Source organism: Pezoporus occidentalis, unplaced genomic scaffold (genome assembly GCF_034315485.1).
Source record: "Pezoporus occidentalis ecotype Australia unplaced genomic scaffold, CSIRO_AGI_Poc_V1 ctg168, whole genome shotgun sequence".
Taxonomy (NCBI): Eukaryota; Metazoa; Chordata; class Aves; order Psittaciformes; family Psittacidae; genus Pezoporus; species Pezoporus occidentalis.
The window spans coordinates 773,652-796,866 of record NW_026913510.1 but is presented as its reverse complement, the minus strand read 5'-3'; the positions used below and the strand labels follow the sequence as shown (position 1 = coordinate 796,866).

The 23,215-nt window shown below is 44.1% G+C and overlaps 1 protein-coding gene and 1 long non-coding RNA gene across 10 annotated transcripts in view; one reads left to right on the top strand and one right to left on the bottom strand.

Moving 5' to 3' along the window:
• CTBP1 (C-terminal binding protein 1) overlaps positions 1 to 3,037 on the top strand; it is a 249,659-nt gene extending 246,622 nt beyond the window's left edge. For 8 of the 9 annotated variants that reach the window (XM_062613506.1, XM_062613509.1, XM_062613503.1 and 5 more), the window contains one exon: positions 1,563 to 3,037. In XM_062613506.1, the coding sequence (XP_062469490.1) occupies positions 1,563 to 1,749 (187 nt within the window). In that variant the 3' untranslated portion in view covers positions 1,750 to 3,037. The remainder of the gene's footprint in view (positions 1 to 1,562) is intronic. The other variant, XM_062613504.1, reaches the window with a different exon arrangement.
• The window catches only part of LOC134161009 (uncharacterized), a 379,533-nt gene extending 370,029 nt beyond the window's left edge, over positions 1 to 9,504 (bottom strand). The window contains exon 1 of the long non-coding RNA XR_009963785.1: positions 9,468 to 9,504. This is a non-coding gene — a long non-coding RNA (uncharacterized LOC134161009). The remainder of the gene's footprint in view (positions 1 to 9,467) is intronic.
• Between the last annotated feature and the right edge of the window lie 13,711 nt (positions 9,505 to 23,215).

Genomic DNA, 23,215 nt, shown 5'->3' with positions numbered 1-23,215 from the left:
CCTGTGAACTTGTATACACTTGGAAACAAAGTTATCTGGCCTACAGGTGGTGATATCACATACTGGTTATCCATCCCAGGATACAGTGAGTGTTACGATCTGTAGGAGTCTCTCCCAGGTTGTCCAGGCTAGTGTCTGATGTCTTCTTCATCCCTGTGCAGTGGTGGATAGCCGTGATGTTTCTGTGGTGGAAACAAAAAAGAACAAGTAAATGCGCTTTCATCTCGCTTTCTTTCTCCTCTGAGTTTTGCGTAAGTTCTGTTTTTCTGTCAGTTGGAGGGAACTTGGGATGAGCAGCACAAACATCCATTACTTTAGAAAAGATGCTGCTGAAATGGAGTGAAATTCCCTGGCGCATTCAGTGTTCAACTCTGATGAGGTGAAAATCCACAGCAGAGTAATGTGGTGTTTAAAAAAGCTCCCATTTAGTCCTCTGTAAATCCTAGGGTAGCAGATGCCACAGTTGAGTAAGTGGTAGGTTTGTGTATTTAGGCTTTTAAATGGATAACACTCATTAGGATGCTTGGATGAGCACAATATAGCAGGAGAGAACAAGAGGTGAGTGTGTGGCTTTATGATAGGGAAGGGGAGGCAAAGGGCCAGTATTGAGTGGCCAGCATGAGGTAACTCGCAAACAGGTATTGAAGTACTTAACTGAAGAGAAAACATATTCTTATTAAAAGTGTTCATGGGTAGTTGTTGTTATAAACATCACTGTTAAATACCAGAGTTCATCAATTACATTTGAACTTCAGGATTGAAACAGTAGATTTGCAAAGTTTATTTTAGCCTAGTAATATCAGAGCCATCATAAAATCGAGCTGAATCAGAGGGTGGGTTTTATTCTTGAATTCATTACTAAGGCCTCAGTGTTCTTCCAGATATAAGTAAGAAATCTTTAAAACCATCCGTAGTTTTTGTGTTGGCATCTCTCTCTTACTTGCAGTCTACTTAAAGCACTTGTCCTTTATATAACTAGAACTGATTCTCTTTCAGACAAGTACAGTGGCAAGTCTGATGCTGAGTAACTTTTGTTACTCGGATGCAGTAGGCTTTAATTGTGTGGGTATTATTGCTCTTTTGGGGAGCCATCAGAGTGCTACGACTGCAAGATTGGTTTAAAGAAATAAGATTTTCAAACCACAGCAATGGAATTGTATAATTCTACAAGAGAATGGACCTGCAGGTCAACTTGAAGAGGAGTTATGGAGAACAGATAGGTATTGCATTTACCCAGCCTGAATTATTTCCTGTTGCGATATGTTTTGAGTGGAGCAGTACTTCCAGGTTGTTTCTTTTGTTATGTTGTCACTCGTGCTGTTAAGTTTGAAGTCTGAAGATAGACTCTAGGAAACCTTTATTTCTCGTTCGGGTAAGATACAGCATCTTTCGCTTTACTCATCAGCATCTGTGTATGCTGTCTCATCTGGAGCTTAACCAGCTATCTTTCTTACTGGTCTGAAAACAAAAGAAGCATCTCTATAGCTCTAGAAGGAGGCAAGGTGGGCTTTCCAGTCAGTTATCTCTTGGGTTTCATGTATGTTCTCATCTTCTTCTTTCAGCAGGTATCCCCCAGGTGTTGTAAGCGTGGCTTCAACTGGCATACCTGCAGCAGTAGAAGGAATAGTCCCCAACCCTATGTCTTTATCACACGGCCTCCCTGCTGTAGCCCACCCGCCCCATGCTCCTTCCCCCGGCCAAACTGTCAAACCAGAAGCTGATAGAGACCACCCAAGCGACCAATTGTAGCCTACGAAAACAGCATTCCCAACATCAGAGGTTTCAACTTCAGCGTGTGGAAAACAAACAAAAACAAAACCCTGGATTTTGATTAAAGGCAAAACCATGAACTTACAGGAGGAGACGATTATTGGTTTAGAAACTGGTCCAATATACAGTATAAAAGGAAAAGGTGGGAGACAAAAAAGAAGATTTGGAAACATTTTTTCCTCCGTATAAATTGTAGTTTGTCCCTGTCCAGTGGACTGATTCACTGTTTCTGTGTCCTATGGGTTCTTTGTTAAGCAAGAGAAGTTAGTAGTTAATTATACCATGAATGTACTTGTCTGTGTACAGTTTTTAGAACATTAAAAAGGGTTTGTTTGCTTAGCTGTCAACAAGGAAAAACATAAGGGAGGCATTCAGCAAACCAATTTTGAGATTAAAAATCCTTTCTTTTATATTTTCAAACATGCCCCAAAATGAGGCAGTTGGCAAACTTCTCAGGACAATGAATTTTTCCCATTTTTCTTTCTACGCCACACAGTGCATTGTTTTTTCTACCTGCTTGTCTTATTTTTTAGAATGATTTAGTAAACAAAAAGAAAACAGTTTTCTCCTCATTTTGGCATGAATTCCCTTATTTCCAAATGAAGAAAACCTTGCAAAAGAGATTTTGAGGAAAACAAAAGGTTTTGTATAAACGAGCATTGTGCTTTTTGTCACCAGTTAAGGTATATATTATTGGTGGGATGCGAAAAAGGCACTAGACTACTGAAAAGTAGCAGCATTTCATTGCCTACATTGATTCCTTCCTGGTAATGTGGTAGGCTAGCAATATTTTTTGGTTAAAATCATGTTTGTGACTGTAACCATTTGTATGAATTATTTTAAAGAAATAAAAAACCCAGACAAATATCATATGTGTAAAAATTTTTATTTCTAGTAACTGTTTTATTCAACTTTTATTAGGTTTCTTAGCTGTAATTTTTAAACCGATGCTGTCAAGTATTTCATTTCTAGCTTTACTTTGCTCTCTGTTGTTTGTAATAACTGTCTTGGAAGCTTGAAAAAAATAAAAGCAAAAAAAATAATTCTTTCCATACCATTTTTCCCTTTACATTTCGTAAATGTTGATCTTTTTTCCTGTGTTTCTAATGGAGTTTGAAATTAAGATGGATTTTGATTTGTTACACCGGCATCATCAGCTGCAATATGGTAACAGCGTTTATGCCACCACTGTGGGCAGAGCAGAGGAGGTACAACAGCAACACAACAATAATAATAATAATAATAAATGTCTTTTGCCGAAGTCCAACATGAGAAGTGTCCATTGTTTTATTTGCTTTGGTGATGATGGAAGCGTGCAGCAGGACGTAATCGTGTTTGCTATATTTGAAGGAGTTTGTTTCTTTGAGCACAGGCAGAAGTTAGATGTTAGCTGGATGCTGATTCCTGTGCTCCTTCATCCCTACACAGCTTAGAAAAGCGAGACAAAAGCTTAGCTGCTGCAGAATGGGAGAAAGTGAACCTGGACATAAACCTCCTCAGTGGTCTCTTGTTCATTATTAGTCTGAACTAGTATTAAGGTTAGTGAGCTATTTTTATGGGATCTATGAAAACTTACTGTCCTGCATTCCCACAGGTCTACAGAGCAGCCTCTGTGTCTGCTAGGAAAATATGAGAAGGTGGCAAATCATGACAGGCTGAAGCTTGTGGGACTGTACCCAAGGAGCACTGTATAAAGTGGGGGTTTGTCTCCATGGAGGAGTGGAAGGTTTTTGCCTGGAACATTTAAAGCCCCAAATGTCATCCATTACATTTTTAGTGTTGGTAAACCCATTCCTGTTCCTTCCATGAAAGAAACCAGAAAACGGCCCTAAAGCTGCAAGTTATCCCAGCAAAGACTCTTCCAACAGCTTTGTAGCCAAAAACTTGCAAAATGCCAAATGTGGTCTGCTGCAGCTGAAGTAGGATTTTGTGTATCATTGGTAATTCATGTTGTAAGATGCTGCTTTGTCAGGCTGAAGATGCTTCTTCAACGTATGAAACCAAACATGTAACATCTGGCTGCAAGTAATCACTGTCAGTCTCATTTGCAACCAAGAGGGTTTGTTTTTTTCCTTCTCTTGCATCAGTTGGACATGGCTTATGTAAGTAAGCTTTGCTTCCAGTGAATCAATAAATTGATGAACTAGAACTGAAGGCACCAGTATTTATTATTTATGTATGCACATCTCGGGCTCAATTCGAAAGGTTGCTGTCCTTCAACTGCATATTTTTGGGTTGTCATCTGTGCTTGCTCAGGCACAAACTGAGGTTTGGAGCCTGAAATACTGCACTGATGGTGTGATGGGGCACTGCCACGGTGGTGGGACATGCTCAGTATTTTTGTGTTTGTGCTTGATATGTATCTTGTGGTCTGGCAAGTAGAGAGTAGTCCTGGTTCCTGCTTCTGCTGAAGACTTTCAGGCCATGATAATGACTGATGGGTGCAGGCTTCTGCATTATGGTCTGAAAAGATGAGTAAGTGACTAAATGGAAAAGTTTGCCATAGTGAACAAAGGCTGTTAATGCCAGTCTAGCCTTCTGTCTTTTACAGCTGCTTTTGTTGGGTAGTGGAAATGTGATCAGATTTCCTCTGTCTGGTAAAGGATGTGCAAAATAAAGTTTAGACAAGAAGATGCAGTTAGTGGGTGAATACAAAGTGGGGAATGTGATGGCAGCAGAGGGCCATGAATGGCCTTGAGGCAGTGTAGAAAGGTCAAAGGAGATAACCGAAAGTAGGAGGTAACCAAAGTACCTGCATCAAACAGTCAGGGGTTTGGGAGATAGTAGTGTTTGAATTAATGATCTTGGCCAAGAAGGAGGTGCAAGAGACTCTGGAGCACAAGGATCAAAATAGGGGCTGTTGGAAGCAGAAAGAGAACAGTTGTGCAAATGCAGTCAGGTAGTTGCGAGTCAAAACAACTTGCCAGGAAAAGCCATGTTTTCTCATGGTAGGACTGATGGGTTGCCACTGTGGGGCAGCTCTGGATAAGAGCAGTGTGATGGCAGATGCATCTGGCAGTGTTTTTGGTAGGGATGGAAACGGATCGGAGATGTTACACAAGACCTGGAGCATTTGGTGTGTAGTTTTGGTCATCCATTTTCAAAAGGGCAAGCTCGGCTGAAGTCCTAGCAAAGACCAACTTAAAACTACTGGAGGTGTGGAGTGCTTATGATGTGAGAGGAGATTGGAGTAACTTGGCTTTTTCTGCTTCAAGTGAAGGCTGAAAGTGTCCCTGCCTATGGCAGGGAGGTTGGAACTTGATGCTCTTTAAGGTCCTTTCTAACACAAAGCATTCTGTGATTTGACTGTAAATAGTAAAATGCTGAGGAGGAAGGAGAAATGTTAAATGCTGCTGTATGACAACAAATGAGCATAAATGGTGATTAGTCCCAGGGAGCACCTGGGACAGATTTCCAGTTGGCAGTTACTGGGAATCAGTCCTGAAGTCCCTGCAGCTTGGGTTGGATGTTTTGGTTTTGTGTTTGGGGTTTTGTTGTTGGGGGGTTTCTATAACTTCGTTTTTGCAATCTAAAATGTGAGAACATTGTTTAAAGGTCATACACAGTTGCTACCAAACCAACAACTAGAGGCCTTTTTCCATTCAGGATTAAAAGCTTCAGCTTTTTCCTTTAGAATGTTTATTTGAGAAAATGCCTTGTTATTTTCTTGGCCAGCCTTCCACCTCAAATCATTAAGGCTGCCTTTTCCAAATGACTGTAACTGCTGTTACCAGCTTACTCCTTGCCTCAGACTGAGGGGTTTTCTTCTCTTGTTTAATCTCAGCGGATGCTTCAGTAGCGTCAGTTGTTCTGCTTGAAGGAAAAGGCTGCACCACCAGTATTTCCTTTATTCAGTTCACTCCAACCTTTCTGCCTTGGGTAAATTGGGAGGGGGAAAAAAAGGGTGGGGGAGGAAAAAAGGTCATCAGTTTTAAGTGCAAAGAGTAATATTAGATCATTCTGTCTGACCTCTTAGTAAAGCCATTAGATGTGATATGCTTCTTCATTAAACCCGATGCTATGTTTTAAGTTAAATCTTTCATAGAGATTTCTAGTCTTTATATTATAAAAGGTCAAGTGATGGGGGTTTTGCTATTCCTTTGATAGTTTGTTTAAATGGAGGATAACTGACACTACAGTTTTTAAACTGCTTTATTTGATTTGGCTTTCCATGTCTCTGAATTCCAGTTACTGTTGCATGTCGAACATGAGGTCATGTAGGCTGACTTGAATTTAGTGAGCAGGTCACATTCTAGCCAATTTGCTGTTGTAGTGAGGTCAGTGACACATCTTCCAGGAAGACCAAACTCTGTTATTCATTTGTTTTCTTTCCCAGTTTCTTCCATTATCCTGTGCATCCTTTCCTTTGTGGCTCTGTATTTTTGTCCTTTCAAATGACATAGTCCGGTATGGTTATCTTCTGCAGATGAAATGACAGGATTTCTGATCTTCTCTGAGACTTTCAGCTGCTGTCTTCTTGCTTCCATTGACTTTCCTATTTCCTTGGTGCACTGTTTGCCTTTAAAGTCACAAATTCTTTACTGTGAGGGTGATGAGGCACTGGAATGGGCTGCCCAAGGAAGCTGTGAATGCTCCATCCCTGGCGGTGTTCAAGGCCAGGTTGGACAGAGCCTTGGGTGAGATGGTCTCATGTGAGGTGTCCTTGCCCTTGGCAGGGGGGTTGGGACTTGATGATCTTAAGGTCCTTTCCAACCCAAACCATTCTATGATTCTATAAGTGAAGAACTTGATTAATCCTCTTCTTGGTCTTCACATTGCGTTTGCCTACATAGCCCCTCATTAGTAGCGAAAGCTCCATGTTCAGTAGATGCTCACCACAGTGCCTGCTCTTGTAGCCCAGGTGCTTGCTTTCATCCCACTGTCAGCACTCACTGTGTGTATGCCTCTTGCAGAAAGGATCCTATGTGGGCCTCATACCTCATATGTTTGTCCCTCAGTACCTGCCTCCTGTCCTTCCTCCTTGTTACCTTCTAAGGCAGAGACCCGGAAAGTTACTTTTAGAATTCTTCCCTTTCTTAGAAGAAATGTCCTTTCATCAGTTCTGCTTTTCAGCTGTGAGTTCTGGCTCAACACAGACCAGTAGTTTTTCAGCTCCCTGGCTATTTTCCATGCACACCACCTCACTCCTATCCAGCGTTCTACGGTTTACGTCCACTTTTGCCCCCAGTTGTTCTTTTAATGCAGTTCCTCATCTGGAGTTTCCTCCCTACGTTTTCTGTACTACAGAGACAATTATGGCTCTTCAGTTCTACTCTCAGGACTTTTTGCCTTTACATTTCGGCTCAGAGCCATAACAGTGTTTTCTTTGAAGGATCACTGTTTGTTTTGGAGGGAGGGGGGTGGGTTGTGACAGTGTCAAGGCTGCCATAAACAGACCAGAGTATGTCCTTGAGATGATTAGAGGCATTTGAGACATTTCCAAGACGATGTAGATCATCCTCTGAGCATGCCAATCCGTTGAAGCCGTTTGTTACTTGCACAGTCCTCAACTACATATCTATCCCCCATCTTTCATGTGTTGCCTAGAAAGGGTAAGTGCTTGCTAGCTGGAAGTGTTGAAGATCTGCTCAATAAAAAGAATCACAAAATCATAGAATGGTTTGGATTGGAAAGGGCCTTAAGATCATCCAGTTCCAACCCCCCTGCCATGGGCAGGGATGCAATAAATGAAGTTAAGGAAGTTTTAAAATCCCCAGAATTTAAATACTTGACTATGTTTTGAGTTGCAAAGATTTGAAGTCATGAAAAGGAGCAAGATTGAAGCTTAATTTGCACAAAACGTTTTTTTACATATCAAGGTTGATGTATTAGAAGCAGAGCATGACGTGTCCATGTGACAGGGCTACTGCTGAAAGCAAAGTCCTTGTATAGTTTGGGAAAATCTGATGGATCTCCTCCTCCCTGGATAAGCCCTGAGAGTTAAGGCAGCAAATCAACATCTAAAAATAAGCCTCCTGAGGAGCTGACAGCTCAGTCTTGTGCTTCCAAATGCCTCCAGCCATTTTCAGTATGTCTCACCCAGTGCCATGGATGGAATTCCCAAGCCAGTTGCTCCCAACACAGCTGTTGGCTATACAGCATACCCCACTTCTCAGGAGCTTGGGAAGCAGCAGTGCTTGCTCTTCAACACACCTGGAAGCATCAAACTAAATCCCCTTTAGGTCGCCAGTGCTGTTCAGTAGGATTTCAGTTAAGCCCTCATGTAAAGTTAAGCCTGTGCTGTATTTTACTGTTCTTAAACCATAACCGAAAGAGAATCCGCTTTTGGTGCTTTCCAGTAACGTGTTTGCTGTTATCAGCACCAGTCGTTTTCCCATTAAAATGGAGTCAGGGGACTTCCAGCTTCTCTTTGCTGTGGGTTTTTGGTCGTTTTGCCGTTTGCTGGCCCGTGTGTTTTCAAAGGCCTCGCGTATGTGAAATGTGTTTAGCATGTTATGCAGTTACAGTGATTTATCTCTTAAGTCATAGCCCTTTGCAATCAGCTCCAAGGCCACCCGTTTGCGTTCCAAGCAGGAAGTGGGAAGCCTGTCCTTGTGGAAATGGAGGTCTCCAAGAATTCATACTCTGAATGGCTCTTTTTGGTTTTTCCTTTTTCTTTTCCTCCTGCATCCCAGCCACTTTAAGCACCGGATACAGCCCTCATGTTACAAGATAAAAAGTCTCCACTGTGACTCAAAGCTCATTTTTAGAGGTTTTCAGCCTGTGTAAATCCAAAGGATACGGGCACAGTTTTGCATCATGTAACTGGAAGCTGATCCCAGAGATCTAGATCCCGTTTTACAGAAAAATAAGTGTCTTAAGCCTGCTGAAAGAGCCCTATGAAATTGTGACCCCTTGGATTGTGGCACACATCCCACTGGAATTTTCATATGTATCCTGGAGCAAAATGGGCCATTCCAGTGGGTGGCTTTCCTGACAAACACGCTCTGGGATCAAACCTCCCCATTTGGAGAACTCTTCGTGTGTTCTGTCCAACATTGCAGGAAGTAGGAGACGGTTTCTGATGTTGCTGTGATCCCCAAAGCATTTGGGATTACACATTCATCTGTAATTCATTGTCAGTGGAGCTGGTGGTGACTCCCAGTAGTTCATGATGTGTTTGTGAAAGGCAGCTCTGAGTTCAGCTCTAAGCAGACACCAGGGGGTTTCCTTCGCAAGGGCTGTCCACTACCCATTGAATGTGGCTGCTCTTAAATCCAGATGCATCTGTCTGGGCTCTCCCTTCTGCTTGTCTTCAGTGACCTAAGTGAAAGCTTAAGAGGAAGAGCTCATATATATAGTCTTTCCAGTTAAGTGCCTGAGGGTACAGTAGAATAAACCATGGATTTGAGTGTCTGCTGTAAACTTCTTGTGGCAATGAATCCAAGTACCAAAGTGGCTTTGTTACTTAGGAGATGCACCCTATAGAAATGAAATGCCATCCAGAAGAGGTACCTCCATGTACTGCTGCTTATCCCTCTCTTGAGGTACATACAGGCTGCTGAAAATTCATCCCCAGGAGACACGGGAGGATGAAACTTCTCCAAGCTGTGGTGCTGTTTTGAAAAGCTACTTTAATAATCCAAATCTGATCATTCACCCCCAAAATCTAGTCAGAGAATCACAGAATGACAGAATGGTTTGGGTTGGAAAGGACCTTAAAGGTCATCCAGTTCCAACCTCCTGCCACAGGACACCTTCCACTAGACCAGGTTGCTCCAAGCCCTGTCCAACTTGGCCTTGCATGCTTAGCATCTATTATTGTGAGGTTTAAAACTCCAGGTGTTGGAAGCATTCTTAAACAGATGCTTCAGCTCAGCTCCATCAGCCTCTGAAATCTCTTTGTGGAGGTAGATTCCTGGGTAGAAAGGGCAGAGCTTTGTTGTGATTTGTTCATTTCTCTCTTATTTTTTGGTGTGCTTATTCCAGGGGTGTGGACTCTCACAAGTGCAGTGTCTGCTCAGCCTTTGGAGGGCAACTTTGCCTGCCATAGCCTTCACCTGCTTGAACATGTTGCGATAGAAACTGGTCTCACTGTAAGTTAAGTACCTGAAACTGAAACAGAAGAATGCAGCGCAGTAATGTGCTTTCCCATCTGACAAGCGAAGCTTGTGGAGCTGCAGAGTGCCGGCTGCTCCAGTACCAACCCCAACCTTTGGCTTTCAGTGAGATGGATGATCTGAGCTTGTTTCATGCCAGTGTCTGCATTGTACAACAGGAATGAAGTCAGATGCTGAACTGAAATCCCTTCTCAGAACTCCCTTACTGCTCACTGTTTCAAGCCAGGGCTGTATCCTGGCTCTGGAGCATCCAAGCTGTGCTATAGGAGCTTTTTCTCTGCTTCATTTAAGAACTACAGGTGATCGGGTTTGTGGTTCTTATATAGGCTGTATTTTTCTTTAATTTCTGCTATATGTTTGTTTTCCTTCAGGACCTGGGCGCTGTGGATGACAAAGGCACAGAAATACCTCTCCTCAATAGCCACCAGGTGGCAAAGCTCACTCTGTGCATCGAAACTGCGCAGAGCCAGCCCCGTTCAAACAGCGTGCGGTGCTCTGCCTGCGGCTGTTGCAAGCCGCCTCTATAAATATTATCTTTTTTATAAGCTATTAAGGCATATTTAGATACCACACATGGAGAATCTTCACTGTAAAATCTCTAAATGCTCCCATTCTGAATTGCGGATCAGCCGGTCGAGGTTTAAGCCTGCCCACAGCATTTCAGCAGCAGAATTTGCCATCGTGTCACAGAGTTTGAAGAGGATAGCATGTTAAACAGCCTGGTGAGGCTGTTAATACAGCTGTGTCAGCCCTGGCTCACCTGTTCATCACAGTTCAGGTCTTGTCTCCCTTCTTAGATTGCCGACTGTTCAAAGGCCTTGGACCTGTTGAGGACAGAGGCTCTGTGAATGCCTTCTTGTGTTCATAAACATGTAAATGGGTATTTGAAGGTAGTTCCTGCTCCAGAGGTTTTACAGGCGCAGATATGAAGGCTCATTTAAAAACCAGAGAGCAAACACAGGCACACTGGGCATTTTCTAAAGCCTGGCGTAGATTACACTGTGTTATCCTGGCCCTGTTCTCCATGGAATACATCCTTGTGCTTTCGCCTACTGGAGGTGTCTCAAGTTACAGATTTCCATCATGGTCTGTTATTTTGTTTTCTCAATAGCTTCCAGGGGCCCTCACAGGGAAGTTTCCAGTTCCCTCCCTATGGTGACAGCAGCACGTTTGACTGCTCCCTTCAGACAACTTCCACGCATCCCAGCCTCTCCTGCTTTTGTTGTCCTGTTCCCTAGCAGCCCTGCCTGCAGCCATGCACTTTACTGCTTGCTGAGTGTACATTTCTGAGGTAGCAGCACCTCTACAGGATGTGAAACTCAGTCACTGCACACCTTGCTCCTGTGATTGACTTAAGTGGCGTGGTGTACACCCTGTCCTTCGGCCAAGGTTCTGCTTGGAAGAGTAGAGGCTTTGTTTTACCCCAGAATGATGTTCTGAAATACCACGTTTTGGAATGTGGTGGGAATCTCCTGTTCTGGAACAATGAGAAACATGGGAAAAATTAGATTTCCTTTGCTTCTCTGTGTCTCTGGCAGACCGGACATTAAAGTCTATGTGTTTAAATTAGGCACAGGAACAATAGCAGTAGGTTGGGTCTAAGCAGGAATAGTGGATGCGAAGCAGGTTTTCAAACAGTTGGTGATTAATGGAGCATTGGTCTTCTGAATGGAGAGCTATATATAATGCTATGGAAAATATAACATCATGCTTGTCACTTGAGCATCATAATGTTCGTGTGGCCACACTGAGGTTCCACAAAGTATCAGAAGTCTGGATGTTGTCAACGTTTGAGAACTTGCTTTCAGAATCTTAGTTCTTGTGGCTTCAAGGAATTCTGGCTCTTTTGGTTGGATGGGTTGGAAGCCAGGTTGGATGGGGCTTGGAGCAGCCTGGTCTAGTGGGAAGTGTCCCTGCCCATGGCTGGGGATTAGAACTGGATGATCCAACCCAAACTGTTCTAGGATTCTATGAATCTATGATTCTATCTAATGGATCTGGTGAAGGTGACTCCATTGCCACTACCTGGAGGCAGGGGAATACATTGTAGGTGGAAAGATAGCTGGAGATGTGAAAAGTGCTGCAGGGCACTACCCTGTCTGACCACTGTGGTCCCTTGAATGTCTGCTCAGGTCAGGCCCAGTGCTACTGGGCTCTGTTTTTATGTGCCCAGCAGAACTTGCAATGCTGGGCCAGGCACCTTCCACGGACAATCTGAGTATGACTCTGTGCATGATAAGAAAATACAAGCATCCCCATGACAGTTTTCAGCCATAAAACCAGACTTCCTGAGACGTCCTTTAGTTTGCAGTAATTTGCTCTGAGGCAAAAGCAAAAGAAAGCCCAAACTTGCTAATGGAGTAACAGCGTATTTCCCAAGAATGTTAAACATACAAAAATGGTGCCGGAATTACAACCGATTGAGAACATGTATTTGTCTTTGATAGACCTGAGAAACATGAATAGCCATGTCATATAACCTGGTGGTCCCAGTTTACAGCAAGGATAATGTATTTGTTATTTATAAAGGATTAATCAATGATTAACAGACATTACAATTAATGGTTAATTGATTGTTGTAGACTTGGTTCACACATGGCTTGCAGCTATCTGTAACACTGCATTCCTGCTGTAATGTATTTATAGCAGTTATTAATCACGCACTGGTGTTTTTTAAATGCTCTCATTTTATTAGGTGCAGCCAAATTTTCAATAGCACATCAGTGAGCTCGAGTTCTGCCTTCTCATCAGCAACAGGGAAAAGAGGAGAAAGCAGTGAGCTTGGCCTTGCTTTCTTCAATTCGAGGAACCCATCAGCTGCATAAATTGGAGGCACTATCACATTATGAAAGCAATTTTAAGTAAAACATGCCATTTATGGGAGAAGCACACTTAAAGATTTTTGTAATTACAAATATTTGTACTGCTAAGTGAATTGCATTAAAGCATTTGTTGTTGTTGCTTTATTTCCCTGGAGGACTCTTCTGCAGTGGGAGCTTTGTTATGTTGATAAATGTGCCTGAAAGATTTATAATGTACTGATGCATTGTAATGATAAATAGATCTGGTTAAGTAGTAAAGATCAAACACACAATTAAACAGACTGTAATATACATCTTGCTGAGCAAGGGAAAACAATGGTGAAATCATAAGGATGAATACAAATGGTTTTATGGGACTAAGCAGAAAATGTTTTCTTACACCCACAAAACGAGGAAATCTGGCCTGATACTTGCATGAACAGACTTATAAAGTGCTTAATCAGATATCAAGTATCTTTAAGATGTTCAGCATTTATAACCAATGGACTGGGCTTTCTCTGACCGCTTGGAGTAATAGCAGGGTGCAACAAAGCATAGGTTAAGCACATCAGCACGGTGTGGGCTTGCTGGGAGAGGAGCCTGGGCACAGCAGGCAGGGCTCGCAGGTCTGACACAGCCCTAAAGGCAGCAAAACCACGTTGCACTTGACACGAAGGTTAGAACTGAATATTGGCAGCGCCTGCTCCCATTGTCCCAGTGTCCTTTCCTAGAGCCTTTCCCAGCAGGGAGGCTGGCTTGCACTTGGCGAGGCCACAGAGGTTTCACACTTCTTGCTGTTTGCTCTTCCAAATAGCAGGGGAAAATGTGATTCAGAAGGAGCATACTGGAAAGGGGGAATGTGGTTGAGAGTCACAGGAATAAACCTCTAACATAAAGGCACTGAGGGGGACTTTTGTTCAAAACCCAGAGCAGTTTCCCTGCAACCTGCTTGCAGATTATCCTTGTCCATTCCAACTTTGAATTGCTCTGAAGGGTGTTTTAAGTGAATTTCCTTTGTAGGGGTACCCATAGCCAAGTCAGTGCAGTAGGAATTTCATAGCTCTTTGTACAGATGCTGTGGCAAAATAACTCCTAGAGGAGTTAGAATTAGGCAGGATATAACAGCCAGAAGGAACACTAATTCTCCTGGATCAACTTTATGTGAGCTCCTACCCTACACAGTGCTTTGCCCACCTGGAATAGCATAAGCCGTTTAGATTCCTTTGCAGTATCTGGGTATTAGCAAGGCTCAAGGGAGACTCCAAATCCTGCTTCACTGATGCCAACAGCCAAACCTCTAAGCCTTGTGCACACTGGCCAATTATAGTGTAAAATCCTGCTGGTGCTCACCAAGTTCTGCTGTGCCACCAGGAAACACCTAAGAGACAAAAAGCATCTGCCTATGATGTGGATTGCTGGAAACGTGTTTCCCGAGGATATATGTTCCCAAGGATGTACAGCACGACACGTTCCAGCCAGCAAACCCCTTATTTCTGATTTATCATGTGCTGCTAGCTATTAAGAGCTTTGCACAGCTCCAAGAAGTCAGGATTACTTAATGAGAGGCAGGGGCATAGTAAAGGCTTCCAACTTTGGGAGTTTAGGAGAAAAAAGGATGGCCAGGGAAGGTGGTGTGCCCCCGTGCATCTGGCTTCTCACAACCCGAGCTGCAGGCGATGCTCAATGCAGAGAGCTCTATGGCAGTTCTCAGAACATACGTGGTTATAGAGCTGGTTTCTCCACCACAAGAAAACTTATTTCTGCCCCAAAAGCTGCATGTCAATGGCGTATAACAGCCAGAAGAAACACTAATTCTCCTGGATCCACTTTATATGAGCTCCTGCCCTCCACGGTGCTTTGCCCATCTGGAATGGCATAAGCCGTTTAGATTCCTTTGCAGTATCTGGGTATTAGCAAGACTCAGGGGAGTGATGTCAATGACATAGAATCATAGGATCATAGAATAGTTAGGGTTGGAAAGGACCTTAAGATCATCAAGTTCCAACCCGCCTGCCATGGGCAGGGACACCTCACACTAAACTATATCACTCTTGGGGCAGAAATAAGTTTTCTTATGGTGAAGAAAGATATTTAGATGCTACTTAAGCATCTAAAATACCTTTATAGATTTGGGCTGCGGTGTTGCTGCAGTCCATAATGTCACTGTCTTTGCATGGCAAGCACCACATCAGAATTGACTGCAGAGAGAAACTCAGCCACTGGGTTTGATTGAATTGGGTTGAGCTGGTTTATGGTCCTTCAATACACGTAGATTTTTCCTTGTTGAGAACCAATGCATCTGCCAAGGCTGGAACGAACGTGGGAGCTGTCTGGAGGTGCAATTGCAGACTGACAGGGGTAACCCCGCTCAATGGGAAGTCGACTCCAAAGGGTTTTGTGATGTCTGTCGGTTGATGCCATCTCTTCGTCACAGGGTTTGCAGTGCAAGGATTGTTTTGGATGCTTGCCTATGCCCAGAAGCTCCTGCGTGCTTGGAACAGTTTCAGCTCTGCGTTAAGGCAATAATTATAATCAAATCTCATGCTCCACCGCCTCAGCCAGTAACCTCCGTGGAACAGATGGGAAGGGGGCTTGCATCAGCAAGGGTTTTCCCTCCCAGTGTGCAACTGGCCTGATGTCTTCAGAATGGGCTTGTTTTTCCCTTTGCCTCCCCTCTGCTTCTCTCGTGGCATCAGGACAGGCTGCAGCTGGAAAATCATGGACTGGGTTTGAAGCGCAGAGAAGGAGAAAGTCATTTTGTCTGCTCCCTGCCTGCTGCTCCTTGTTCCCACACCCCAGCTGCAGGGAAAGCCAGGCTGGGGGCAGGCAGCCAAAGGGAAGTGGGGTTTTGGTAGTCCCTCCTGCATCTGCCGACCTCCAGTGTCAGGTCTGAGACCTGCCTCTGAGCTCAGCCTGGTTGGTTGGTCCAAGTCCTACGTTCGCAGCAGGCTTAGAACAGCCACTGACCTGCAGATAGGTGTTGTGTCGTCCTGCTGTGGTGGCCATGGCCCTGCGCACGTGTGGGAGTTGCTGCTGGTGTTGACAGTGCTGTGTTGAACTGAGTGATTACCTCGTACAGCAGAGACAGAGGGGCAGACACAGGTCGGGAGTTCAGTGCTTTGGAAGGGTGTCCGTCAGCTCGTCCATCCCTCCAGTGTCCTCTGCAAGTTGGGAGTACAGTGAGATGTGTTTGAGTCTCTCCTGTTGGATGGTCCCTGTGTGCTTTCCCACCTCAGTAAAAGAAGGAGGAGGGTGCCTGTTCAGCTCTGGTACCATTTGACCCCCAAATGATGTGTTTAGGTCTCCAGAAAATCACGAATTGAGGAAAGAAATGTCTTTGGGAAAATGTTGCCAGAATGGGGATAGAGCTGCTGAACTGACTTCGTGTCTGTTCTAAAACACCTCCGCTGCCTGATGGGTGCCTTTCATTGACAGCCTAGCCTGTGTTTTGTGTCACTGGTGTGTACTGGTTGATGAAACACTGGAGATGGAAGAGCACTGTGCAGTCCCCACGTGTGTTTGGTTTCCACGCAGCACTCCTAAACCAGTGGAGTTTGAGCTGGTTACCAGTGCTGGTCAGACCCAGGTAGGGTAATTCAGCTTGTTGTCCTGGGGCTGGTGGTATGAGGTTGCCGCATGCTTGCAACTCAAGACACAGCCTTAGGACTTGCATGTTCCCTTCACTCACCCCCTTGATGAAAAGTCACAGGGTTTTGATGTTTTATTCTATGTCCAGCAATGGCTGATGACATCTCCTTGTACTGTAGTGTTAGGGGTTTTTTTCCCCCATTTTAGTTTATTAGAACAGGAAATGACATGTAAATGTTATATGGAAGAGCTGCTGAACCTTTGGATTTTTATTGCTCTCTCATGATACATCTTTAGTCATCACTGATTACTTTTCTCCCCACACTTTTTCTTCCTTCAATGCCAGTGAGGCTGCTTGTGGCTTCCTGCATCACAGTAGTTACAGAGGTTGTTGCTGCGTCCCGTTGTACCCCATGACTGGTACTAATGAGATGTTTGTTCTCTCGAAGGTGGTTGCAGTGATTGCTGGTTGAGTGAGAACACAAGCTCTGTGCAGACTCTTCTCCCAGATTTGGGATCTTCACCAAACTCATGATGATGTTTTAGGTCTGGATCCTTGCCTTATTCACATGGGGCTCTGATTCACAAAAGCACCTCAGGGGAGTCTTTAAGAAGCTCTCTGTGCGTACAGGAAAGGGGCAGGCAGCACCCACATGACACACAGGACCATATTTACCCAGTGACTCAAAAGCCCCAAACTTGGCAAAGCCTTTGCAAGCCCTTCAGTGGAGAGCTTTCCTTCTGCAAACCCAGAGAACCTCCCACCCACCACGATGCCCAGCCACCAAGGTGATGTCCTCACTCCTGTCTCTTTTCCCATCACCCAGCTTGCACCCTGCAACCTCACAAGAGGCATCTGGTGAGCTGAGCCTCAGGGATGGGCCTGATGCAAGCACCCCCAGGAGCTGTTTACATAGAGGTCTATAAGCTTACAGCATTCTTAGCTCTCCCGGCTTCGCTGGCCAGGAAAAGCTTGTGGGATCTTGCGGTTATTCCAGCGAGGAGGAGAAAATGATGACAGTGAGCAGGAATGCAGCTCCCAGCCAAGGTGGTGGGCACACTCCCTCGCTGCTCTCCTCTGGCACGTGATCCCCTCACACGTTCACACCAGGCTGCCAGCCTCCTCCTCCTCTCCCACGTTCTCCTATCACCATCTCTGTCCCCTTCTCCTTCCTTATAGACCCACAGGCTGCCCCACACGTGTGCTCCCCATGTGTTTGGGGTGGGAGGAGAGGGCTGCTGCTGGGTTAGCTGTTTGCCTTCCTGGAGGAGATCAGCTATGCCTTGCTCTTTTCTTGAGCAGCGTACAGCAGGCTCACATCTGTGCTCGCAGAAGCAGCTGTCTTGATGAATATTTGCCCAAATCATTACGCTATCTAGCAGTTAGCCTGCAAAAAAGGCCCAGCACCATTTGTATGGTAATGGAAGGCTTCCTCAGAAATGTTTTGGAAGCAATCAGCTAAACTAATAGGATTTTATGTAAACGAATCTCTTCCTTTAGATCGGGGTGGTTGGTTGGGTTTTTTCTCATTCTGGAGAGGAGGGTGAGGGCTTTTTAATAAATGCAAATTGATATTTCAATGAAAATGGAAATGAGAGAAGTTCATCGCTGGGGTAAGATGCTGCAACTTTGCTTTTTGTGTGGTTCTCTGCGTATCCCCCAGTAGCAACACTGAATTTCTGAGGTGCTGAGGCATGGTGCAACAAGGGGAAAAGCTTTCTTCCACCTTCACGCTATAGTGAGACATCAGCTGGGTTGTACATTTCATCACCCCATCAAAGATGTTGTTCCTGCAGTCCTGGACCTCTGTAGAGGGTTATGGCAAGTGGTCACAGAGGAGGCTGTGGATGAAGGAGCTCAGGCTGTTACTGCTCACTTCTGCTGTGAATCATAGAATTATAGAATGGTTTGGGTTGGGAAGGACCTTGAGATCATCCAGTTCCAACCCCCTGCCATGGGCAGGGACACCTCACACTAAACCATGTCACCCAAGGCTCTGTTCAACCTGGCCTTGAACACCACCAGGGATGGAGCATTCACAGCTTCCATGGGCAACCCATTCCAGTGCCTCATCACCCTCACAGTAAAGAACTTCTTCCTTATATCCAATCCAAACTTCCCCTGTTTAAGTTTTAACCCGTTACCCCTTGTCCTGTCACTACAGTCCCTAATGAAGAGTCCCTCCCCAGCATCCTTAGAGGCCCCCTTCAGATGCTGGAAGGCTGCTATGAATCAGCAGCTCTGGTGCTCTGTAACTCCAGCTTTTTGTACCTGTCCAGCAAGATTTGAGAAAAGGATGAGGAGCACTCAGAGATCTGATTTATGTCCTGTGCGCAAAGCTCTGCTTGAATGCTGCCAGGGATGGAGTGTTTACCACTTCTTTTAGCTGGTGGGATCAAGAGCCCCGTTGCACGATGCTGTTTGAACTTGTTAACAGTGTAAAAGTGTCAAACAAAAAAGCATGCAGGGAGTGGTGTAGGAAGAGCAGTTTTCCTTTTACTGTTAGGCGATACCAGCAAGGAATGCAAACCGCATTTGCAAACCGAGGCAAATACACCGAGGTGGCATGTGGTCCCTTGGAAAGTCCCAAACGTCTTGGGTGGGTGGTGGAGGAAACAAGGGATTTTCTGCAGTGCTGGACTTGCTGTTGTGGTGTGCAGTGACTCTGCGTGTAGCAGCAGCCACAGAAACAGGAGGCGGGCATGCATCAGGAGGGATGTGTTTCAACGGGTGGCTGAGGGACTGTGAGCAGCAATCAGTGCCTTATCACAGGAGCACAGATCTGAATCTCTATGGCCTGCCAATGCCTTTGTTCAGGTTCATGTCCTGCTGTGCTGCCTGCCAGCTGCACTGTGGGCTGCTAACGAATTGCTCTCTACAGTCTACATGAGGTCAGCTTGAGGTGTGCTTGTAACCCACCTGTAAGGACAGGCGTTTGCCCACGGTGTGCTGGCTCTTATGGCAAAGCTGGTTTAAGACAAACCTTCCTCCTTCCAGCTACTTTTTCCTGACCCTTCATTTGTGCCAGGACATCCGTTGGTGGTGCTATCCTGGATCTCTGAAGTGGTCTGGGGTAAAAATTCTTAAAAGGAATAATTTTGGGGGTTTATTTTATAGCTGGTGCAGAATTCCTCCACCATAATTCCTGCAGTTGACAGGCATCCCTTCAGTGACCTCAGTGTGACAGAAAGACCTTGCTGAAGTTTTGGTCATGTGCAAGAAAACAAGGTCTAGTCAGTGTCCCATGATGTGAAAGCAGAGATCTGACCTGTAAATACGCCTGGTGACTTATTAGGCTTGCTTGGAAATATACAAGTTTTAATCCAACAATAGAATCGACTTCACAACCAGGAAAGTAAAATCTAAGATATTAAATGGTCCTTTCCAGCCCTGACTGTTCTATGGTTCTAAATATGCATTTATTCAAATACTTTGTTCATATTTGAAACTCTGTGGAACAGTATAAGCAACATCAGAGGGAAAAACAAATGTGTTTTTACAGAGTGTGATCTCTTTTGAATTTCCCTAACTGAAGACTGTCCCAAAAGAGCAAGAGAAGAGCATGGCGCTGTGGTGTTGACATTCCTGGTTAGTTGCTTTCCAGATCTAATACTGCATTTCCAGGCATTGCAGGTAACACCAATTAGACTATTAAACTGAATATTGAAACTGTTACGTGGTTTAAATGCTTTGTGAGTTTGTCTGGGTTACATTAAGTTTATATGAGTAAGAAGTCATTCTTGAATTACAAAATCAAGTAGCTTTTGCTTTGCCTGACATCTCAATCCGCTCCTGGAGATGCCTTCACTGGGTCTTGGAAAGTTTGTTTAAGTAATTCAGTCTCTGGCAGCTATAACTTTAGAACTTTTTTGTTTATAGCATTTATTGAACGCCATAATCTCAGCATTCCACAAAAACACTTCTGAAGTATCAAACGGCATCAGATTTTATATCTTCTAAGAGAGAAAGTAAAATAAACAGAGTATATCCAGCAACTAATCCTGATACTGACAGGGGACATTAAAAGCAGTTTTAAAACCAATCAGAAATGTTCAACTGAAAATTTCTTTGATGGAAAATGCAGTTGCTGAGAAAAAAACCCACCCCACTGTTCCAGCTTTGACTGCTGAAATTGAAACAGAATCTTTGGCTGTGGTTTGGATCTACCGGAATAAAAAAGTACATCTCTCTTTCAAAATGAATCCAAACTCTTTCAGGGGTGGCTGCCTCCACTTTAAGCTTTTTGTGCTTTGCCTCTCTCCTGTTAGCTGTGGATCAATGCCAATTATAAAGGGGGTTTGCCAACAATACATGGACAGTGCTGGAAATTGTCCTTCTCACTGCTTTTTCCTTACATCCCTAATTTACTGCTCTCGGGAGCTATTTGCTAGCTGTGTGAATGGTAGACATGGGGAAGGAATCTTGTATTAATCAGCCAGTCCCTGATAGAAACACCTGAGCAGTTAGTGTTTGTGCTTTTCATCATGGCAGGAATTCTGGAGGAGAAAAGTCTTTCCTTTGGAAGGGAGAAGCAAGGAAAAGGTGATGTTCTCCAATGTCAATAAACTGCTTACGCATTAGTAAGGCCCTGTATTTGATAGGAAGGTTTCAAACCTGAATGTAGGTATGGTTGTGCTGAAGACCCTCAATAATGGGAACGTGGGCACCTCTGGCTTGCTCAGGACGTATGTCTTTGAAATTTTGAGATCTTTTCCATGCTTAATTCAACATCCATTTGTGTCCCTTTGAATTGTCAGGGGGTTGAATTGTTCTTGTCTGGTTCAACCGCATCCTTGGATGAGAGAAGTCTCTCCTAGTGCATGATGGTTATAGGACTCCCAGGATACCCTGAAGTTATTTCTCCATCTAGGAGGAATCTGTCAATGCTGCCATAGTCCACACAAAGACCCTGGCCAGCAGATGCAACTGGAGATGTGAAGCACCCCTTCCTTACTCTTCCTTTCCAATGGGGAGACTTCCATCATAGTTTACCTGGAAAAGATACAACATACTCCTACAGGATATACTTTTTAATGAAGGAATGACTCAAATCAGCAAATCCTCCCAACCAGGAGACAAGCTTCTCTTCCTTGCTTTCTTCATGTAATATTGAAGCAAATTAATACATAAAAAACCATTCCAAAGTTGAAAACAGTAATATCTGATTCCACTTACCTCTTACCTTAGCTTTCTTCTGCAATGGTCTAAAGTTGCTCACACTTGTGATAGTTCTAACTCCCAGCCATGTCAACTCTGTTTATGATCAATGGAGGTGAAAGCACGTCATGTTGGAGCACTTCATCCCATTCTTGGTGGGTGTCCTGTTTGGCCAGACACCCACAATGCAGATGTTGATATCTGGTGAGATTAAGACAATCAGTTTCATGGTGGTTTTTTTTTACCCCAGCTAATTACAAGAGGATTGAACTTGTCTTTTAAATTATCTACCAATAATTATTCAGTAAAGTTACAATTTTCAGAACTCTCGTCTTTTTTTCATTCTTCTTATAAAGCAATTATTATCGTCTCTTAATTAAGTTGTCACAGACTACAAGGTATGTTGATAACAGGTTTTCAGGTTGTCATTCATGCCCTAATCATGTACCAATGACTTTCTCAGCTGTCTGGACTGAAGAGTTTGCCTGTTTAAAACATTTGGGAATCCATCCAGTTTGGCTTTTCTCAAGATTTTTCATGGCAGTGGAAAGCACAGTTGGACACTTACCCTGCTCAGTGGAGTCCTCAATTCTGTTTCCATCTGGAATGACACACCAGTACTTGCTGGGCAGTTAACTTGGCCTAAGAAAGTATTACGGAATTGATACTCTGAATTTGGTGAAAATCTTCTTAAGAGGTAAGTTCCAGTTGCTCAGTTTCGAAATCTCTCTTTTTGGGTTGCTTTTTTTTGCAGGAGCACCAACTTTTATTTGGACAGTTTCCACTAAAGTTATGCGTAATGTTATGCATAGAGGACTTCTTCTACCAGTCTCCAAGTGCATCTCAAAAGCAGGTAAATGTGATTCATTCAATATAACAGTAGACAGTAGCTTAACACTGATGCTGGAAACCAAACAGTGTACTACATCAGTGATCTGCTTTGTGGATGGTTGGGATTACCAATGATATAACAAGTTGCAGCAGACCCATTCTGTGAGGGACTCCACACATGTCTTGCAGACTTCTTTGTTTGCAGAACTGAGCAACTCACTGGGAATAACAGATGTGTTCAGGGTGAACCCAGGCTGGTTGGGGACATTTGGGCTGCCCCTAAGTAGGGGCTTTTTTCTATCATGTCTCCCACCAGGCTGCTCAGAGGTTTGCTGGCTGCTCTGAGATAGAGGCAAGGCCTGGAGTAATGTCCTGCTGGACCAGCTGCTAAGAGACCATCCTTGGCCTCTCTGCTGGGGCAGAGAGAGCAGCAGGATAGGAGACAACTCTTCCACTTTCTCTATTCCAAGCCATCACATCAGTATTATTGAATGTGGTAGAGACTTGGCAGCCTGTTCTTGGGACTGGCTCATCTACTGGCCAGCCTTGACCAACCAGTTAAGTTTGTACACGGTTGTATAATGGTATGTTTCACGTTAGGTAAGTATTAAGTGCTGATGTATGTGTTGCATTCCCATTAGTGGCTTATTTTTAACTTGTATGTTAAACATCTTTTATTTTACTGGTCCTGATAGCGGTGTTTCCAGATGTTGGGATCTGGGATTTTTTAGTGCCTCTAATAGAAGTAAGTCTAATATGCAGATTGGTGATAAAACAAGCTGGCTTTAAGTGGGGAAAACCAGCAATGTTTGTCTAATCTCAAGCGGTTTTATCACCATCAGCACCATATCAAATTTCTGTTTAAGTATGGGTCAGAACTGGTACACAGAAGTTGTAGGCAGCAGGGCCAGAAACTTGGGTCCAGACTGCCTGCTTCTGTTGCCCAAGTGTGCTCCTAATTATGGGATAAGTCAAGAGCAAGGGCTGGACTTAAATTGGCTGCTGTA